This window comes from Pleurodeles waltl, chromosome 1_1 (genome assembly GCF_031143425.1).
Source record: "Pleurodeles waltl isolate 20211129_DDA chromosome 1_1, aPleWal1.hap1.20221129, whole genome shotgun sequence".
Taxonomy (NCBI): domain Eukaryota; kingdom Metazoa; phylum Chordata; class Amphibia; order Caudata; family Salamandridae; genus Pleurodeles; species Pleurodeles waltl.
The window spans coordinates 427,028,120-427,049,959 of NC_090436.1; the positions used below are offsets into that span (position 1 = coordinate 427,028,120).

At 44.7% G+C, this 21,840-nt stretch overlaps 1 protein-coding gene across 1 annotated transcript; it reads right to left on the bottom strand.

Moving 5' to 3' along the window:
- Positions 1-17,480: 17,480 nt before the first annotated feature.
- TMEM174 (transmembrane protein 174) lies at positions 17,481-18,820 on the bottom strand. Its single transcript, XM_069236592.1, has 2 exons — positions 18,106-18,820; positions 17,481-17,566 (listed from the first exon to the last, which is right to left on the bottom strand). The coding sequence occupies exons 1-2, from the start codon at positions 18,698-18,700 to the stop codon at positions 17,481-17,483; spliced, it is 681 nt and encodes a 226-aa protein (XP_069092693.1). The 5' UTR covers positions 18,701-18,820.
- Positions 18,821-21,840: the final 3,020 nt, after the last annotated feature.

Below are 21,840 nucleotides of genomic sequence, written 5' to 3' on the forward strand. Positions count from 1 at the left end.
TGGATGTGTGCGTGTATGACTGTGTGTGTGTCTGTTGGCATGTTTGTTGGTATGTGTGCGGGTATGTGTGTTGATGGTGTATGCATTCGTGTACGGTGTGTGTCTGTGTAGCAATGTTGGGGGTAGGGATGGGGAGGGGGGTCCTGCCACCTACAGGGGGTAGCAGGGGGTGGGGGGGGGGTGGGGGAGAACTCGGGGTGGGGTAGGGGGTGGGGGAGACCCCTATCAGTGCCAGGGAACAAATTCCCTGGCACTGATAGTGCTTACCGCCATGGATTTCATGGCAGTTCCCAAACCCATGAAATCCATGGCAGTCAGCTGGGTCGTGATACCGCCGGTGGTCTTGTGACGGCCACCGGGCTGGAGAACCAAGTCTCCAGCCCGGCGGTTGTCTCCGCCCTGGTGGTCGGAACGGAGAAGTGGCGGATGACCATGGCGGTAACCGCCATGGTCATAATTCCATTTTTTTTTCTGCCAGCCTGTTGGCGGTAATACCGCCACTTCTCCACTGACCTCCAGGGTCATAATGAGGGCCATTGTATACTTTGATAATTTTTAATCTACACATTTACTTACCTTTTCCATCCACAAGGACTCCTTACTTACTTATGATACTTTATGCCAATGCTTTGCCAAGATTTCTGATACCTTTGACCAAAAACCCATTGTTCATTCTGAACTGTACAATCGTATTTGTAGTAATTGTATACCCAAAGTTGCTCTGATTTACAAATGTATTCAAAGTTTCACCAAGACCTAAATTTGTGAAATTTCTTAAACAGTCTGAAAATGTTTGGGACTGGATTTATGAGTTTCTTGGGAGACTCAGCTTTTGGGTTGCTTATGAGATCTGAGTCCTATTTTATTTTTTATTTTTCGGAAATAGTATGAAATTGTTTGGAAGTAGATTTGCATGTTTCCTGATTACTCAGCTTTGGGATCACTTACAGACAAAGTTATTTGAGCTTGTTTTCATGTCTCACTTGATTCCACACCTGCTACTTCGTGTAAGACTCGGAAACTGGACTCTGATGGTCCTATAAACCTGTTAAAAGTACCCTATGTCTTATGTTTTCTAATTGTAAGTTCTCTGGATCTTTTTGGGAAGAGATTTGGCTTATGTTTAAGAAATCCTTGACACTAATGTTTTCTTCTCTCCTCAACTTTCCTCAATTCATTTTACGTGGTTCCTTAGCTTTCAGAAGAACAGTACTTTTCAAACTAGGGTTATTATTATTTTGCTTAGTACAATAGAATTCAAACAGATTACATCTTATTGGAAAAATCTGTCTAAATTGCCTTATTATCATAGTGAATGGAGTTTGACACAATAATGGAGTTGGAACTGCTAGTGCACATACTGTAAAAGATGAAGAAAGATATTTTGTGGCTACTGTTTTTTAATTTCTTTAATAGCTTGCGTTTTGCTAGGGTTGTTCTTTAATGCAATATGGCCTTTATTTAATTCTTTTACCCCTGCTGTTCCGTATCTTATGTTTCTATTTTTATTTCTCTTCAGCCTTTGTCTCCTGTGAAGTTTTGTTGGTGCAGTTAATTGCTTGTTTCATTACTAGTTCTTACTAACATTATAAATTATATATGTGTTTTATGTTTATTTTATGCATACTGTATGTTGTTTGAAACACGTATTCTGTATAATTTTATAATACTAACACAATTATTTAAATTAAAGTGTAAATAAGGATGCAATGCCATGTCTATCTGTGTGTATTTTCACTTTTTGTTAACCCACCACCATTCCAAGGTCAGTACATTTACAAAAAGGAATATGTTTTCATAAGATATTTCCAGCACTCACAATTCAAGTAGACTCATAGACCATAACAAATCACTCTGGAAATAGCATTCTAGCCATGACACAATGTGAATCTATTTTTTGTGTACTAAAGCCATCATAGATCTAGGCCATATGTCTGTGATGTGACCCGCTGGGAACGAATCATGAAACTGAAGATGGCCAGTGTACATAACATCACCTGTGCTGAACTATAAAGATGTTGGACAACATTTTTTGAAAGACACAAATGAAAACTCTCAGTGAAAGGCAAGCCTCTATCGGCAACACAAATTAAGCAGTTTATATCCTTAATCACACTCATACATTTACTGGTGAGTAGCACAAGAGGTAAAATAAGTTACCTTATTCTTGTTAAGAGTAAAACTGGGAACTAAGACCAGCCGTGTCAAACATTTTCAAATCATCTCCACGTTGTACTGAGAGAAAGAGCATAGCAAGCAAACTCAATCATCTTTGGTAGCATTGCAGGTGTTGATCTATCACCGGAAAAGGCTGGAAAATTGAGACAATACTGCATATTTTACACCACAGTTCTTCAAATGTATTGGCTAAAAAGTCTTAGGTTTTATGTGCAGGTCTGAAGGGGAACTAATAAAATACTCAGGACCTCATTACGAGTCTGGCGGTCCATGGACCGCCAGACACATGGTTGCGCTCGGGCCACCGACAGGGGTGGTCCGACCACCATATTATGACCGTGGTGGAGCCACCACAGTCTGACCACCAATCACCGCCAGGTTGCCACCAGCCGATGGCCTTGTGTTGCCAGCGGTCTCAATCCATCATGGCAGCGCTGCAAGCAGCACTGTCCTCCGGCTTACAATCCACGTTTCCGCAAGCCTTTGCATGGCGGGTCTACTGCGGCTGGCTGAAAGGGGGTGCCAGGGGCTTGGCATGGGGCGTGCAGGGGCCCCCCATGGACAGCCCCATTGTGCTTTTCACTGTCCAAATTACAGGCAGTGAAAAGCGCAACAGGTGCTGTCACACCCAATGCACCACAACATTGTCACCGGCTCTATTACGAGCTGGTGTCAATGTTGTGGTGAGTATTCCGCTGGGCCAGTGGGTGGAAACAGCTGCTGGGCCACAGAAAAACTCATAATTGGGCCAGCCGCCTGAAAACCAGAATGGCGGTTTTCTGTCCAAAAAGTTTGTTGTGAAGTCTCTGCTGTCTGCCAAACTCAAAATGAGGCCCTAAGACTCCCACACTAACCCAGGAGCACTAGCACTCCACAGCAGGAAATTGTGCATCCTTTTGAGAAAATTGTATGCTTGATAAGAATAAAAATAGGTTTCTCTTGGAAATGCTGTCCTTCCTTCCTTCCAGTTCGCAGCGTGGAGATGGAAAACTACACAGATGCATTCAATACAGGCAGTTGCATAATAATTTAGAGCAAGAGTTTTTTTTTATATATAATTCTGTCTGTTTCTGGCACTATAAACACTGGTGTTGCTATTGCCCAATTTAACGATGCGGTAATTACTGACGAAAGGTAGATTGCTAATGTAACAATGCCAGGATTTTAACTTGTGATTTGCAGATCACAGTGCATGCCAGCGATTAGTTATCTTAATGACTGTGTTGCAAACTGCACCTTTCCCAGTTTTTGTCACTAACAATGGGAGGTTTTTGCATCAGGATCACATATGTACACGTTTCCTTATGGGAGGCAGATGTAGGGGTGTGAGATGCAAAACCCGGAGTACTGTTTATTCCTGACCTGAATACTTTTCATTTAAAAAATGGTATCACCCTGCAAATAATTTTCTGCCTTTTAAAAAAAGAATGAAGTGAAAGGATGAAAATACCCTTTTTCATTTCCCAAAATGTCGGCAACTGCAGATTTTAAAATCTAGTAAGCATGAGGAAACATAGGTGAAAAAAAAAAAGAGGCTACTGCTCTGAAACTAGAATGTTGGGACAATCTGTCATATTAGAATGGGGCAATTTGTCATAATATTATCTTTTCAAAGTTGTACAGTTTTTTTTTTTGTTTTTTTTATCCGTTTATTAGTTTTTATCATTGTTTACATTTAGCTGAGTATATCCCCACATTATTGCAGCAGTTTATCGTTACCTTTGTTATGTCACTGCGATTTACATAATGTGTCGAGAGATCATTCAATGTATATTCAATTGAAAAATAAAACAACGAAGAAAAAAACCCGAAAGAAAAACAAATATAGATAACAATAACAGATGACCCCACGGATAAGTTATTATTGCTTATATGTGATGCCTGTTTATGTCCAGTGTTGTGTGGAGAAATAGCCCATTGAGGGAGGAGGGGCATATAAAGGGGGGGAAGGGAGCCAGTGTTGGTGGGGGGGGGGGGGTGCGGCACAAGTTCAGTTGTAGAGATGAGTCTACTTTTTACATGTTGTCTAAGCTTCACGGGTAAACGACGCTCAGATGTGTCTGCTCCTGGATTAGACATATATCTGATTCAGGGGGTCGGGTATCATCTTTTTGCTCTAGTTGTTCTACGATAAAGTCCCATATATCTGCCCCCTTGATTTCCACCCCACTGTTGCGTAATGTATGTAGCACTTGTGTTTCTGCTTTAGACCAGTGTAGCATCTCTTGTGTCCAACGGTGTATGTTTGGTGCGCTGGGCGATTTCCACTGTATAGCAATTAGGTGTTTAAGTAGGATGAACGCAAGGTCAGCGCTTCTGTGTTTTTGTTTATCTGTCCCTTTTCGTGTGCGTATTCCTAATAGGCAAGACTCTGGAGAGGGGAGGAGGGGTAGTCTCGACCAGGTGGCTGTTTGTGTCGTTGCTTCCTGCCATATGCGATGTACCGGTGGGCAACTCCACGTCATGTGTAAAAAATCTGCTTCCGGTGTCCCGCATCTCGGGCATTCCGGGTTAGATTGTGGGAACATGCGTTTTATTTTGGCTGGGGTAAGGTAAGTCTGGTGTAAATAATTGAATTGCGTGTATCACTGCGTGATACTTCTTTTGTGTTTGTCAGTGCCGTGTTCCATTTGTTTGCGGGTAAAGGTGCATGCAGTGCCATCTCCCATCTGCTTTTTGCTTGTGTTTGGACCTCTTCTGGGTGGTTCTGTCAAGTCAACGCCGTCTCATCTTCATGCTTCAACACCCTGCGCATGCTTCGAAAGATCTGCCGGTGGATCCCCACCGAGACCAGGAAGACGGTCACCCAGGCCCTCGTCACAAGTCGACTGGACTACGGGAACGCCCTCTACGCCGGCACCGCCGCCAAACTCCAGAAGAAACTCCAACGGATCCAGAACGCCTCAGCACGACTCATCCTGGACATCCCCCGACACAGCCACATCTCCGAACACCTGAGAGACCTGCACTGGCTCCCCGTCAACAAAAGAATCACGTTCCGACTCCTCACCCACGCACACAAGGCCCTCCACGACCTGGGCCCCAAGTTCCTCAACAGCCGCCTGACCTTCCACAAGCCCACCCGCCAGCTCCGCTCCGCCAGCCTCGCTCTCGCCACCGTCCCCCGCATCCGCAGAGCCACCGCCGGAGGAAGATCCTTCTCCTACCTGGCAGCCAAGACATGGAACTCCCTCCCCATCCACCTCCGGACAACGCAAGACCATCTCGCCTTCAGGAAGCAACTCAAGACCTGGCTGTTCGAGCAGTAGCGTTTCCCCCCCCCCCCCAGCGCCTTGAGACCCTCCGGGTGAGCAGTGCGCTATACAAATGCCTTTGATTGATTGATTGATTGTATTGTGCGATATATCCAGGATATATCTGTTTGTGTGCCTGCCCCTGTCAGTAGGTCATGAAGTACTGGTGCGGTGTTAGGTTCATTGCTGCCATTACCCCATGTATTGCGCACCACTTGTTGTAGCGCCCTGTATGTGAGAAATTCGCCCTTACCTAGGTTGAACCTGTCCGTTAGTACTTCATATGAAAAGAAGTGTCCCTCTTCAAATATGTTGCTAATTGTGTTAATGCCTTTATCTACCCAGTTTGCTAATTTAAATTGTCGTATTACGTTGTTTAGTCCTGGGGTAGCTAGTAGTGGGATTCTGGGTGAATATGGTGGTTTGCGCCCTGTCGGCATTACATATCAGCGCCATATCCAGTCCGCCACTTCCAGCAGGATATTGCCATTATGCGCTGGTTTGTCCCAGCTAATGAGCCAGTTTATCGCGTCCGGTTGCCCCAGTAGGGTTTTTATTATTCGCCCTTCCGAGCCGTTTGGGTTACATGCCCAGTTCATGATCCAGTGTATTTGTGCCGCTGCATAATATAATTCGAATTGGGGTGCTCCCATCCCTCCTTTTTCTAGTGGCAAGTAAGTCTTGGCTAGGGCTTCTCAGTGGCGACCTGTGTTCCACGTCAAGTCTGTCAGCAGGCTAGCTAGGGGTGCGAAGTAGCTCTTGGAGAGCTTAAGTGGTAATGCCGAGAAGTAATATAAAATACGTGGTAATACAATCATTTTGGCTATTGCTACTCTTCCCATGGGTGAAAGTGGGAGTGAGCACCGAAAGGGCCTTGAGCTTCTTATAGCCCTGATCGTTCGATCTAGATTACCTTCGCTGAGGTCATGCTCGTTATGGTATATTTGTACCCCTAAGTACTTGAAAGTGGTATAGCACCACTGGGGCTTGTGTGTGGAGATTGTTTCTCTGTGGGGGTCTGGGATTAATTGCATCGGGAACAGGCATGATTTTGCCCAATTTACCTGTAGGCCCGATATGTCTCCAAAGGATTTAGTAGGTGCAACAGATCTGGCAGGGATTCCGAGCGATTGCACAAATATATCAGCGTGTCATCTGCATATAGAGAGACAACCTTGTGTGCTTCTCCATCAGGAATGCCCCACTTTGGAGCCTCTTGTCGCAGGCATGCTGCTAGTGGGTCAATTGCTATTGCGAACATTAGCGAAGACAATGGGCATCCCTGTCTGGTACCTCTGCCTATTTTTAATTTCTCCGATATAATTTCGCCTGTCTTCACTCTTGCTTTCTGATCTGTATATAGTGTTTTTATCCATCTTATAAATGTACTGCCGAAGCCCATCTTTTTTAGGGATCTCAACAGGTATGGCCACCCCAGTGTGTCAAATGCCTTTTCTATATCCAGTGATATCGCCGTCCTTGTATAATCTAAATCTGGGGTTTCGGGTATAAGTCGTAAGAGGCATCTGATATTTGTATGTGTACTGCGGCCAGGTATGAAACCGGATTGGTCCGGGTGGATTAGCTTTGGCATTAATGGCAGAAGACGGTTTGCTAGCACCTTCCCTAATAATTTACAGTCAGAGTTTAATAGGGACAATGGTCTATAGGACCGAACATCCAGTTGGTCACGTCCTTTTTTGTGGAGGACCACTATGATTGCCTCACATTGCGATTCTGGGAGGTGTCCTTTTTCAAATGCTTCTTGTAGCATTTCTAAATATGGTGTAGTTATTTGCATTGCAAAAACCTGGTAGTACTCCGCTGGGAGTACATCTCCCCCTGGGGCTTTATTATGCGCCATTTGTTTCAACGCCTGCTGGATCTAATCCAGTGCAATGGGTTTTTCCTAGTTCTGTCAGTTGTTCTTCTGTCAGCTTGGTTAGTTGGGGTGTCTGGAAGAATTCACTTATTTGTCATTCGGGCGGGGGGGGGGTTTGCCTTATATAGAGTTGCATAATATTGTTTAAAGGTCTCATTGATTTCTGTCTGTGTGTTGACTATATTGCCTTCCTCTGTTCGGATGGCATTTATGGTGGAGTGTTTTTGTACGCCTTTTAATAGCCAGGACAGCAGCCTACTGGATCGGTCGCCTTCGGCGTGTATTCGCGCTGTGTAGTGGCGGTAGTCATATTTTCGTAAGCGCGCATCAGTTTCAGCCCATTGTTTTTTCAGTTCAATCATATTTCCTTCACCCTCCCCATTCTGTCCCGCTATCCTCTCCGCCTCCCTCAGCCCCCTCTCAATGTCACCCAATTCCTTATGTAGTTTCTTACGGACTCCTCCTGATGTAGTCATGCACAAGCCTCTTATCACCACCTTATGGCTGTCCCACTCTCTATTGCTCTTGACGACGCCGTGTTTGTGTTTGTTTTAAAATATGAGTCTATGCCCTCTGCTAGTTCCTCTCAAAAGAAAGGGTCGCGTAATAAGGATGGTTGTAAGCGCCAGGTGGGCGTGCGCATGCGTGTTCTGCCCCAGCGCATTGTAGATATTAGGGGGAAGTGGTCTGAGATTGTTTTAGCCAGGTAGGCTGCCTTGATTAGCAATTGAGGGAGTTCACTTGTGTATAATTGTAGATCTATACGGGTATGTAGTTGGTGTACAGGGGAGAAAAAGGAGTACACTCTATCCGTGGGGTGTAAGTTCCGCCATACGTCATGTAGTCTTCTATCTGACATCCAATTTCGCAGCATTTGGGATTGTCTTCTACTTGGAGCGCCTTCCAGTGGGGGGTGTGATCTATCCATGTTAGTATCTGGTACGCAATTGAAATCTCCCCCCCATATGCTAGGTGTCAGTGGGTCCCATGTTAGTGCAGCATAAGTGGACAGCAGAAAATCTGTCTGCTTAATATTAGGTGCATATCTGCCTGTGATGCTCAATTGTTTTCCGTCCAGTTCCCCTCTTAAATGGACATATCTGCCGTCTTTGTCTATTTGTGTGTGTTCCACTGTGTAGGGGACATTGGGTGCGATCCATATCAGCACGCTTCTTGTGTACGTCGATATGTTAGTGTTGTATATCTTTCCTGACCACTTCCTAGCTAGTTTACTTAGATCTTCAGCTGTGAGGTGTGTCTCCTGCAATGTTGCTATATGTATTTTATGGCGTTTGAGGTAATTATAGATTCTATTGCATTTATTTGTGTTGGCCATCCCTCTAACGTTCCAAGTTAAAATATTATATGTATATGTAGCCATAGTGTTCGTTTTGCTTCGCTCGGTGGCTTCACTGCAGTGATTATAGATCCTTGTCGATTCAGCATCCTCCCCCTGAGTCCCCTCCCCCCTGAGCGTACCATCCGTGACCACGGTTGGGATATGTGTATTGGTGTATTATCATTAACAAAAACCAAAACAAACAGTGTGGCACAACCAGTGCCATTCTCTATGTTACTTAATTTCGGGTCCACACGGTGATCCCACTGGGTGTGGGGACGTGGTCAATGGGGATCTGGGTTTACAACTGTCCGTGGCCCACATGGATGATCTCGTATCCCTGCACGTCTCGGTCGTCCAGTTTTATATCTTCTTCCAGCGCTTTGAAACTAGTCCGTTCGTGTCGGTCTTCCCGGGCGATCATCTACTGTACTCACTTCCGGGAGGATGCAGCCTGTCCTGTGTATATTGATTTATATCAGCCCCGATCACCCCTGGGTCAATTGTGCTTCCTGTTATTCTGGTATGTCGCTTGTTTATATAGTGTCTTGGTTTTTCTTAGCATGCCTGCGCGGTTTCATATGTCATCTGGTGCACGTGGGGTCAGAGCGGGGCCAAACGTAAGTGGTGAAGAAGGGGGACTTGGGCAATCTTGTGAAGAATTTGAGTCCGAGTCTCTATTTTCAGTTCTGGTCAATGATTGCGCAGATGTGAATATATTTGCCACTTTGAGGACCTGTGCCTGCGCATCTGCAGCCTGAGATTTTGATGGTCTGGTTTTGACCCTGGTGTTGATTTTTTTCTTTCTTCTGGGGCGTTGTTCTAGCCATTTGCCACGTCCATCCGGCTCCGTCACTGGGTCTACCAGACCCTTGGCGTGTAGCCATGTCCATGTGTCTTCTGCTGATGGAAAGAAGAGAGTCCTGTCGCCATCTATTACTCTCAGTCTAGCCGGAAACAGGAGGGAGTAAGCAATATTCTTGTCACGGAGAATCTGCTTCACTCTAGTGAAAGTGGCACGTTTGCGCTGGACTTCCATCATATAGTCAGGGTATGATGTTATCTTGGCTTTCTCCATTCGGACAGGGCATTTGTTTCGGAAGCTTTGCAGCACTTGATCCCGGTCCCTAAAATTTAAGAACCTTGCTATCAGCGGGTGGGGTGGGGCGCCCAGCCGGGGTGGTCCACCCGGGACTCTGTGTGCGCGTTCTATTACTAGTGTCTGTGATGTGATTTGAGGTAGCACTGTGTCTCTGAGCCATCGCTCCAAATAGCGTTCGGCGTTCAGAAGTTCTATTCGTTCCGGGACCCCTAGGAACCTTACATTATTCCTGCGTGAGCGGCTCTCAGCGTCCTCAGCTCTGCGTTGAAGCAATGCTATGTTGCTTTCCATATGTTGGATTTGAGCTTTCATCTCAGCTATTGCTGGTTGGGCCGTTTCGAGTACTGACTCAGTGGTGGTGACTCTGCCAGTTTCCGTTGGTCAGTGCAGAGGAGATTGACTTCCAGTACCACTGAATCTATTTTTCCTTCTAGTGAGGTCTTTGTGTCTAATACCGCTTGCAGCACTTTGTTAAATTGTGCTGAGTGAGCGGCCAGGGTTTCAGACATCTTTTGTAGAGCGTCATTTTGGATACCCGTTTCTCCTTCTGGGGGGTTGTCTCAGCCTCTGCGTTTGGATGTGCTTTCGGAAGTTTTGTTTTGCCCATGTTTACACACGTCGTGGTAGCGTTGTTTATTGGGTAGGGCGTCAGTTTTCCGGGTCTTGCCGTGTGTTGTGTTTTGTTTGAGTGTCGTGTAAAGCTACTGAGTTCGCCTCAGGGCCTCACTCCCCATCTCTTTCCAGCTTTGTCTTGTTTCTCTTTTGCTCTTCCTCCTTTTTTTTCTTCCTCTTTCCTTCTTCTCCCTCCCGTTCTGTACCCATCCTCTGGTGTTGTCTTTTACGTGTTAAACTGTAGTGTTACTGAGTGTTTAGGGAGAGCCAGGGACGTTGTGTAGTTGCGAGTAATGGACGATTTCTGAGGGAATTTGTCGGATTTTGCTCTTGAGGCCCTCTTGTTTTCTCTGTCCTGCTCTTCTGTGTTTCCCCCCCCCTCCTTTCTCCTCTGCTCTTCCTTCCTCTGCTTTTCTATTTAATCTCCTCTTTCCTTTCTCCTCTCGCCTTCCTTCCTCTTCCTTTCCCCACTTTCCTTCCTTTTCTTTATCACGCTGGCTCTCCTCTCTCCGTCACCTTATGTAGCCGTGGGAGCCGGTTCAACGCGGAGGAAAATGCCGGAGGGGCCCTCTCCCGTCTCCTTGTCTCTATATGCTGTTCACGGCTTGCAGTAACAGCCGCTATTTCGCTCGCATGCCCCTCCAGCTACCGCGCCCAAAGGGCAGCACCAGCTCTCTGCCTGTCCCCGAGGGGAGGGCCGCACCCGTTCCACCAGGGGCCACCGCACCGCCTCATCCACTCGCCGCGGTCCACCCTCTCCTCGCCGGGGCCGCGTTTGTGGGCGCAGGGAAACGCTGGGGGGGCGAGTCACTTCCTCCCCGTTACGCCGTCTCGCGCAGCACAAAACCCGAGTGCTGCTCCCCGCGTGCCCCTCCACTGCCGCCGCACTTGGGGGCCACCACCAGAGCGTTGCGGCCCATAGGAGAGAGGTCGTACCTGCATTGGGGGGGGCGTGGACCCATCTTGCTTCCTCCCCGCGGTCCGATGCGGCCGTTCCGGGATCCGGCGTTATTTTCGCTGTTGGGCCTCATCAGGTGGGGAAGGCCTTTCTCCACTCATCTGAGCTCGCGCGAGGCACGGTGCAGCACTGCTCCTCCAAGTCGTCTCGATTCTCGATCCGGGCGGCGACCAACGCCAGAGGCTCGCACTATCCCTGCACAGCCGATTCTAGTATTTAGACAGCTGCAGGGATGCCAGCATTTCACCAATTAGTGGTGGGCCGTGAGCGGAGCTCAGATCACACGTCCGCTCCGGCCGCCATGTTGACCACCCCCCCAGTTTGTTTATTTTTCACAGTTGTTTCTGAATTGTCATAATGTGATAACTCCTTAGCTTTTTTTGTAAACACATAGAGCTTGGTAAGACTTGCATTAAGCAATGGGTTTTTATGATTCAGCAGCATGAGGTGAAATCATCAGTCCACATTATTTGCTCATATCCTATGCATAAACAAAAACAAAGTGGACCAAAACACTCAGTTTTGTTAACTTTTAGAAGGTTTCTCTTTAAAACGCTAGAGGACACTACTCGTATATTTCAACAACAGAGTGTTCTTGGGTTTCCTTGTTTGTAAGCAGTAAAATCTGTATTGGATCTGTGCTGGCCTTCTATATGATGTGACTTTTCACGGTATATACTGCAGATGCACATCATTCTAATACAAAACTATCCTGGGTCCAGTGGGGTTTTTACCTCCTGTACCTTACTACTCTTTGTTGTTTTTTATATCATTTATATGTTGTTAGACTTATCATACTTGGTGTGTTTCCCTCAACTTTTTGCCTCTGTTTCCCAGGTTGCTGATGTGTGCTGGACTCTGTTTTTGCTTTTTTTGTTACTCTGGGCACCTTACCACTGCTATCCAGTGCTAAAGTGAAAATGTTCCTGTACAAAATGTGTATGTAATTGGTTATCCATGATTGGCATATTTGATTTACTAGTAAGTCCCTAGTAAAATGCACTAGAGGTGTCCAGGGCCTGTAAATCAAATGCTACTAGTGGGCCTGCAGCACTGATTGTGCCACCCACTTTAGTAGCCCTGTAATCATGTCTCAGACCTGCCACTGCAGTGTCTGAGTGTGCAGTTTTTAACTGCCAATTCGACTTGGCAAGTGTACTCACGTGCCAGGCCTAAACCTTCCCTTTTCTTACATATAAGACACCCCTAAGGTAGGCCCTAGGTAGCCCCAGGGGCAGGGTGCAGTGTATGCTTAAGTTAGGACATATACTAATGTGTTTTATATGTCCTGACAGTGAAATACTGCCAAATTTGTTTTTCACTGTTGCAAGGCCTATCTCTCTCATAGGTTAACATGGGGGCTACCTTTAAAAAATGATTAAAGCGCAGATTTCCTTTGGGAGCAGATAGACATGTGGAGTTTGGGGTCTCTGAGCTCACAATTTTAAAATACATCTTTTAGTAAAGCTGGTTTTAAGATTGTGTGTTTGAAAATGCCACTTTTAGAAAGTGGCCATTTTCTTACCTAAACCATTTCTGTGACTCTGCCTGTTTGTGGATTCCCTGTCTGAGTCGGTTTGACAGTTGGGCTGTTTGCACCTCTCTCTAGACAGTGACACAAAGGGATCTGGGGTGTAGCCTGCATTTCCTGATGAGCCACCTGTGCTAGGAGGGAGGGGAGGAGTGGTCCCTTACACCTGAAAGGGCTGTGTCTGCCCACACACAATACAGTCTCCAACTCCCTGGTGTGTGTCTGGGGTCTGGCCTGGGCAGAGCAGGATTTCACAAACAAGAGAGACTTTCCTTTGAAGTAAGCCTACTTCAAAGGGCAAAATGGGTATAAGAAGGGCACCCAAAACCACAGACTTTAGATCACTTCCAGACATCAAGAGGAACCTCTGCCTGGAGAAGAGCTGAAAAGCTGAGGAGGAGTGCTGCCCTCCCTGAGACTGTGCTTTGTGGAGCCATCCTGCAGTTGCTGCTTCTGCCTGTGCAAGAGGACAAAGACTGGACTTTGTGTTGCCTTCCTTCTTGTGAAGAAATCTCCAGGGGTTGAAATATAGCTTGCCTCCTGTTGTTGAAGTCTGTGTTTAAAATCAGATGAAGACTCTTTTGACTTTTTAATCAATAACTTGACTTGTGTATGTTTGATTTTTGTTGTTTTGGTCTTGTTTTGTTTAGATAAATATTTCCTATTTTTCTAAACCTGTGTTGTGTCATTTTGTACTGTTTTCATTGAGTTACTGTGTGTGTTGGTACAAATACTTTACACCTCGCACTCTGAAGTTAAGCCTGCCTGCTCGTGCCAAGCTACCAAGGGGGTTAGCTGAGGGTGATTCTCTTTTACCCTGACTAGAGTGAGGGTCCTTGTTTGAACAGAGGGTAACCTGACTACCAACCAAAGACCCCATTTCTAACATATGTCATATGACAAACTGTGAACTAGCCAGTTTTCAATGATGCTAAATACCAGGTAAAAGAACTGGATCCTGGAGCCGCACTATAGCAACCTTCCAGCTGAGAATGTGCATCAGGAAATAAGAAGCAAAGCAGGTTCTTGTGGAATACAGAAAAGCAATAATATTAGTGTATTCTTCTTTCATCTCAAATATTACTGCATATGACATCTAAATGCATGTTCACAAAGGCATATGAAGGTATGTAAAATAATATTCCTATAATACTTTTTATCTATTCTTACATGTCTTTGTGAATTGGCCTGAAAGTCTAAAATTGGAATAAAATGGGAATATTCAGGCAATTGCATATACTATTAGTACAGATCAACTGCGCATTCTTTCCACTTTCATCAATAGGCAGTTAAGTGTTTCAGGCAATTGACAAAGGCATTTAGGAGTGCCTTATAGAGTACTGCTCCTAATAATACTTTCTGTACTCATTATTGCTTTTGTGAAGAGGACCCAATTTGTTCCACTCTTTTCTTGAAAGGTTCATTATCATTTAGCAATGAGAAATGTGCTGGTATGCCTTAAAGGTTGAAATAAATCAATAATTTCAGAGAAAGGTCTATCTCTCCTAATGTAAGTTGCTTTTGGAAGGAAATCCCTAATGTGGCACTAATGTGACAATGATTCTGCTTCTAACTGCTTAGCACAGCAATGGAGGTTAGCTGAACTACCAGGTTCATAAGCCCTGAAGTACCACAACATTAGTACATGGGGTGGTGTTGTGGTCAGGGGTATCTGCTTAGACAGCCCTCGTAGGGGTCCCATGTCCATGTGTTCTTTGTTATTGCTTGGTATCCAAGTTCAGAGCAAAAACGTAATAGGTGAGTGGAAATACGACAACCTAAAATGGTGCAGCAAGGGCAGCCATTTTGATATTACATTACTCTGACCTCTGAGGGTCTGAATCAGGCCTTCACGCCTCCAGTCGGCCTGGGGTTCTACGGCATGGGGATATATAGTAGAACAAATAGAACAAATAAAGTTCTGAAACAATAATGTGATGGGTAGAGGGCTTGTGAAAGTCTTAGCAACTGGCAATTTCTCAGTCCTTTTTTGCGCACTCTTTGACTCTACAGGCAGGAACAAGCCATATGTAAATCTTACTTGGACTCGATGGGCCTCATCAGTGAGGTGCAGCTTGAAATCTGCAGCCCAGCGAACATGGGACCCTTATAGTCTCACCCAGACTTTTTGTCACCCAGATTTTTTTGTATAGTCTCTGGTTAATGTGGATTAATTTCCTCGGTGACCTTCCCTCTGTGCATAGTGCTCCATTAGCAATCACGTTAGAGATTAAAAACTGAGTTTTTTTTAAACTAGAGGCAATATTTGTATTCTTCATACAACGGGCTACTTCAGTTATTTTTTGAAATTATACAAGGAAACAATGCAAATGTTCGCTCTCCTCCTTTATAAATAATTCTAAAAATGAAAACGGGTTTTCCAGGAATTCAACGGACTGTCTCCACTTCAGGGCGATTAAAGGGAAGTTGTATTAAACACAGAACAGAGCATTGACAATGTGTTTTTTCCCTTTCAGTTGCTAGGACACAGGGTAGTTCAGAACAGTGCATAGGTTACAAAGTACAAAAGGCAAAGGGCCAGATGTATCAAAGGGCTTTGCCCATTCTGTGCCAATGGGAAAATGCTTTGATACATATGGCCATAAATTACATGGATGGAAATGGCGCCGATCCAACTTTTCAGCCAAATGTCTAACTTACCTACATTAAAAAATATTTTAAAGTAAAACGGTATTTAAAAAAATCTGTTTAAAAATGATTTAAGGTTATCATGGCTGGCCTCTCAGCAGGACAGAGCTGGCTGTAAGTGGGGTCCCCTGAAAGGCAGGGGGCCCTGGGCCAGAGCCCACTTTGCCCATGCCTTCAAACGTTTCTGATGCTCTGTCCCCTCAGAACGCTGGCTTGGCATGCACATGTGCTCAAGCTGTCAGTACACTGATTGACATAAACAATCGAGTCAACGCGTGTAGAGGACAGGAAAAAATATTTATTCCTCCAGCAAATAGTGGTTTTCAAAGCTTTTTGCAAAGCGCCTTCTACAGACCTGGCCATGCCAGTGACTTAGGCAAACTCTACAAATATGGCATTTAGTTTATATTCAGAACTTTAGATTCCACAAACAAACCAAAAGTGGTACGCTTCCCAAAAGATAGCAACTTCACCATGTAACCATCCAAAAAAAAAAAAGTTATACACCTGTAAAAATAAACGTCAAATAACTCAGCACAGCAGATATGAGTATCAAAGGAAGTCAAAAACAAAATTCAGGCGTCTTGCTAACATGTAAATAAGAAGGTTGTGTTGACGACTATCGGACCTCGCCTGAATGGATTCTACCGTCTAACAATCATGCTGTGTCTATGCCTTAGCTGTTGGTGAACCAGAGATACTATAAAGCAACACTCAGCGCTTTACAGAACCCCTTAATGTTAAAATAAATTGGGGCAGATTTATGAAAAGTGGTGCTGCACATAGTGCAGCCCCACTGTTCTTGCGCCGCTTTGCACCCCCTAACTCCACCATGTGTGCGCCGTATTTAATATACGGCACACCTTGGTGGTAGTTAGGGAACTAGCATCAGAATTGTTTATGCTAAATTCGGCGCTTTGTAGGATTAGCGCCAACAAGACGCTAATCCTGCAAAGCAACCAGAGACCCATTGAAACCAATGGGAGCCTCCTTTTAACACCTGCTGTGAGCAGGCGTTAAAAGTGCAGAAAAAAATGATTCCCTAGATTTGGTTGTGTCATTGTTTTGGCCCTCCTAATGGGGGAATGCCCCCTTTGCATACATTATGCCTGGTGCAGGGATAATGTAGCGTAAGGGTTACAAAGTGGCACAATGCATGCATTGCCCCACTTTGTAAAATTTGGTGCACCGATCTTGGCTTTGTTGGGCCACATTAGCGTAAAAAATATAACATTAATGTGCCGTAAGGCGGCGCTATGGGCTCTTAAATTCGCCTCATTGGTTCAAAGCATGTGAAAAGGTGAGATATTTCATTGATGATTCACAAACAAACACTGACAAATTGTCCCCAGTCCACTTCACCCGCAAAAGCCAAGCACACTCGGGCTTGGCTTGAGACAGAGGAGAGCTTCAAATCCGGCAGCACCTTTAAAACTGTGCTCTTCACTTCTTCACCCGCCAACAAGGGCTCACACGACTACCCAGTGTCTTTTTGCACCCCAGTCAGCCATCCCCAAAGACTCACAACACAATTGAAGTTTTACGACCAGGCAAGATAAAAACAAACATTTCAACCGCAGCAATGTGTAAAGTAACAGCCGGACTGCAGCAGTGTAAAAAGAAACAGCTCAACTACAGCAATGTTGAAAGAAACAACTCAACTGCAACAATGAATACAGAAACAGCGCAACCTCAGTAATGTGTACAGAAACAGCTCGACTACAGCAATGTTGAAAGAAACAGCTCAACTGCAGGAATATGTAAAGAAACAGCTCAACTGCAGCAATGTTTAAAGGAACAGCTTAACTGCAGCATTTCACAAAGAAACAATCCAACTGCAGCAATGTTTAAAGAAACAGCTCAACTGCAGCAATGTTTACAGAAACAGCTCAACCTCAGCAATGTGTTAAGAAACAGTTAAACTACAGCAATATGTAAGGAAACAGCTCAACTGCAGCAATGTTTATAGAAACAGTTAAATTGTAGCAATGTGTAAAGAAACAGGTTGAGTGCAGTAATGTGAAAGAAACAGCTCGACTCCATCAGTGTACAATAAACAGCAGGATTGCAGTAATGTGTAAAGAAAGAGCTCAACTGCAGCAATATATGCCACCAAGGAATCCTGCTTCTCGGCTCACCCCCTTCTTGCGGGACATAGGCTAGATGCCCTCGGTAGCAATGACCATAGTAGCTCTAAAGCTCTGCCACAATATACGACAATACACTGGTTCAGCAATGAGTTGAATGCTTTACTTTGCATGAATAATCGAAGAGAATAGAAGTCAAATTTGAAAAAATGAGGCCTAATAATATTCAGATCACTGTATTGCTGCTTCACCCTGCTCATAATTGTACCCAAGGATCTCATTCTCAAAAAAAAAATGCTCCCTACAAAAACACACATGGTTCAAATAGAGCTCTAATGCTTGTCTTTTCCACTCCTGTCTGACCTTTTTATCCAATATAGTCTATATAAGGGTATATTGCCTTACCCGGCAATGCTAAGAATATATTTCATGGCCTGCAGCCAAACTGGAACTTCATAGCTGCCATAGCATACCTCTCTTGTGCATCGCCTGGTACCGGCCATGCAGAATGGGCCTCTTCTTCAATAAAGGCTGGATTATCCAAAGGGAAGATGCTATAGTACTGAGGAGGACCAGTGGTAGTGGCTGAAGGAACCCTGGTGGAAACCACACTTCTGGGCGAGCTGCGCACGGGCCGCAAACAGGCGGGGCTCACTGCCATGCCATCTTGGGCTGCATGAGGAGGAGGGATGTACTGCACCACCGTGGCACCATGAAAAGTAATAGGCTGGTTTATTCCTGTAAACACAAACGATTGCCCGCTGGGTGCCTGCTCTCCCTCTGATGCCCTGTCGTCGTTCTGTTTGCAGGATTTGCACGTCAGCATCTTAAATTTGCACACAGCAATCAAAGCAAACGTCACTCCGACAGACAGCAGAATTGGCCCAAGCAGCTGAGTCCATTCGAAGTGTGCGATGCCTTCGTACTTGATCCATCCCATCACCGTGAAGGTAATACCAACCAGTCCTAAAAAGACCCCCGAAAACAGTAATGTCGCGCCAGCTTTATCTCCGTCCGACACCTGGATGTCCGTTCTTCCAGGCGGATACGGAGTGACGGAAAATAAATTCACAGACAAGTTGTCCACCGTGTTGTTCGCCTGCTCCATCACTACCTGACAAACGTTTACTGCTTCCTGCTGGAAACATTAAGGAGAGTTTTAAAGAATAATTTAAGTTGAAAAGTTGAGATTAGTTACTGTATACACGGACTTTGTGCTCATATGCTCGATGGACTAGATCGTGAGAAGAGGCACTCTTTGCTGAGTTGACTAAAGGTTTGCTCAGTGAACCGAAGAGGCTTGTTTAGCAATGGCTGTCTAGCAATGGCAGCTGCAAAAGCTTTTGTTGTTTTTGTACATGCTTGACTGAACTGGATGACTTACCATTCATATTTGTTTTACTTTATTTGCTTTATTCCGCCTTTGATAATGTTATTTTGACCAGTTCATCTGGTAGCATACTTACCTGAATGGTGACCTGAAAGGTAGGTGAGCTGAGGATATAGTCTACTGAAGTGCACATGTAATGCTGCTCTGTGTAACTACTTTGATCAGTCGCGTAGCATATGATATTCATGAGCACTGGCCCATGCCTTAGGGCTATGACCTGATGAAAGGCTACTTTCCAATGCAGTGGGCTGAACATAGGTTGGGTGTAGTAATTCGAAACCAAACACACACTGCATGACGTTTCTTGGCACAGCTCATGTGCTTATAGTAGTGGCCCCAAAGCAAATAAGACAAACAGGATAAAAAGACCCAAGTTTGTTGGATACTTAGTAATGCTCAGATGGCTTGCTGCCACGGATGCTAGCCAATCACTGGCGGGGCGCCCAGGCCAGAGGTGAAACAACCTCTCATTTGTTGTTTTCTAATTCTTAAAACTTCAAAATGTCCCTGACTTTCAGATTATAGGTAGAGGATTTAGGGCCAAATGTACGACCTTTTCTTTTGCGACTCCCAATTTCCGATCTATTTGGGAATCGCAAATTGCCAGTCAAAAATAAAATGTACAAACTTGTTAAGTACACTGTTTGCGATTCCCAGTGGGGTCACAAATGACCTAATGCATTCATGAGGTAGGTTGCAATTTGTGACCCCATTGGAATTGGCCGCACTCACAGGAATGGCGGTCTGCTGGGCTCAGCAGACCACCATGTCTGTGACTGCTTTTCAATAAAGCTTTTTTTTTTTTAAATGCAGCCTGTTTTCTTTAAACGAAAACGGGATGCATTTCAAAAAGAAAAATTAAGTTTTCTTTTCATTTTTTTCAGAGTTGGCCATGGTTTCTATGATTGTTTTGCAACTGCATTCATGGTCACAAATCAATCATAAACCCCCCAGTGAGTCACAATTAGGAAGGGATGCCCACGGAATACCCCTTCCTAATAGCGACTCGCAAACTCTGTTTTGCGAGTTGGTAACTGCATACTGACTCACAAAATAGGGATTTGTACATAGGGAAATACTGTTTGTTGGCCGCAAACAGGCCGATTCACAGAATCAACAAAAAGCTATGTACATGTGGCCTTTAATCCTTTAACAACACAAGGTTTCTGCCACACATGCTCTGATGGGTAAGTCCAAAGACATCAAAGACCACACATAAAGAAACTGGAAGCCAGTGGAAGGCCACCAACAAAGAGGCTGCCAATTGAAACTCACAGTTTGGCAGTGATGTGTTAGACTCACTGAACATAGCTAACAGAGCAGCCAAAAAAGCCAAACGCATAGAATGTATACATTTCAATCTGGAGTCAGACAAGGTCATAACTGTTGATCTTTAGCCAGCAGCTGCGAGAAGAGGAAGCATTCTGCAAAGATCTTTCAGTTTAAAGAATCAGGAGAAAGCCAAAGCAGAGATGCAAGTAACCAGTGTGTGGTATTAACCCATCATAACTCTGTTTGATCGACTGAACTATTTAAAAAGTCCAAAATTTACTTTTTTTACATTTTAAGCTTATTTCTGACGTTTTGGTGAATTTCAAAGAATTTCAGGAATACTTCACAAAAGATGCCCCTGTCACAGGTTCTCAGAAGTACTCACACATGTAACTATTTCCACATACCGTAATATAATAAGTGTACATTTCCTCATGTAACATGTGAGAATGTGATAATTAAGCATCGTGGCACTTAAAAAGCTTTTCTTTTCTCTAGAGGGAAATACCTTTCCTTCTGCTCGTGCCAAGAGTAAATTCACAAGTATTTTGAGAGTGGAAACTATGCATCAAACAGTGTACTTATGAGTTTTTATTGGTTAATTCGCCCTAGAACTCCCATTAATTGTAGATTTGCTCTTATGAAATTTCTCCCTTGTCCACAGATTTGATCACATGATGGTGGAATTTCCAAGTCGGAAAATCTCTTTAATTAGAACAAAGTCCCACTATCCCCGATTCATTGTATGAGGAATTAATATTTCTTGCACGCTCTGTGAATTTAGGTTCACAGTCATTAATAAGCCCCTTACCTTGGGCTCAGCTTCAAAGCAATTCTATCACAGGACCGGAGGCGAGGATTATGCAGATCTTTCTTCACTTTTTATTAAACAGCAAGTTCAAAGTCAAACAAAACATGAACAAAAAACTACAAGTTCCATGAGCCCGCCGCCATGGTAACGAGTATCCAATGAGGTGCACTCCTTCATGTTGGTATAAATATCCCGAAATGCGTCACACTTCCTCTTTCTTCACTGCTGCCAGTCAGATAAGTGCCTTTTTCTGCCTCCGGTTAGAAGTTTGTTTGTTGGCTCGCGTTACTGCTTCAATTGTGTTTTCCGTGTATTTAATTGTTATAGCAACGTTCGTTGCTACGAGCGGTCCGGAACAGACGTTTCCGCTCGAGCGTTTCATTTTTCTGTTTCGCCCTCGGCGTGTTTAAATACGCGTCGGACCCACCAGAGGGCGCGCGCGCTGCGTTTTTCAGCGTCAGAGAGCGTGTTACTCTCAGCTCTCGGCGCTCGCACCTCGCGTTTGTTATTTTCTTTAAGAATTGAGGGTTTTTACCTCAGTAGCACGTTTTCGTGCCTCTGGTGCAGTTTTTTCCCTACCTGTGACACCCGTTTGGGTAAGGATTACCCCATTGGGAAGGCATTATTTCTTGACTTTACTTGAGTGACAGAGAGGGTAGGGATTTACCCTATATATTATATATATTTTTGTTGGGTGTATACTCTGTCCAGTCCTCATTATGCAATCCTCTCAAGTGAATGAACCTTTTACCAACATGTCCCCAGGTGAGGGTCC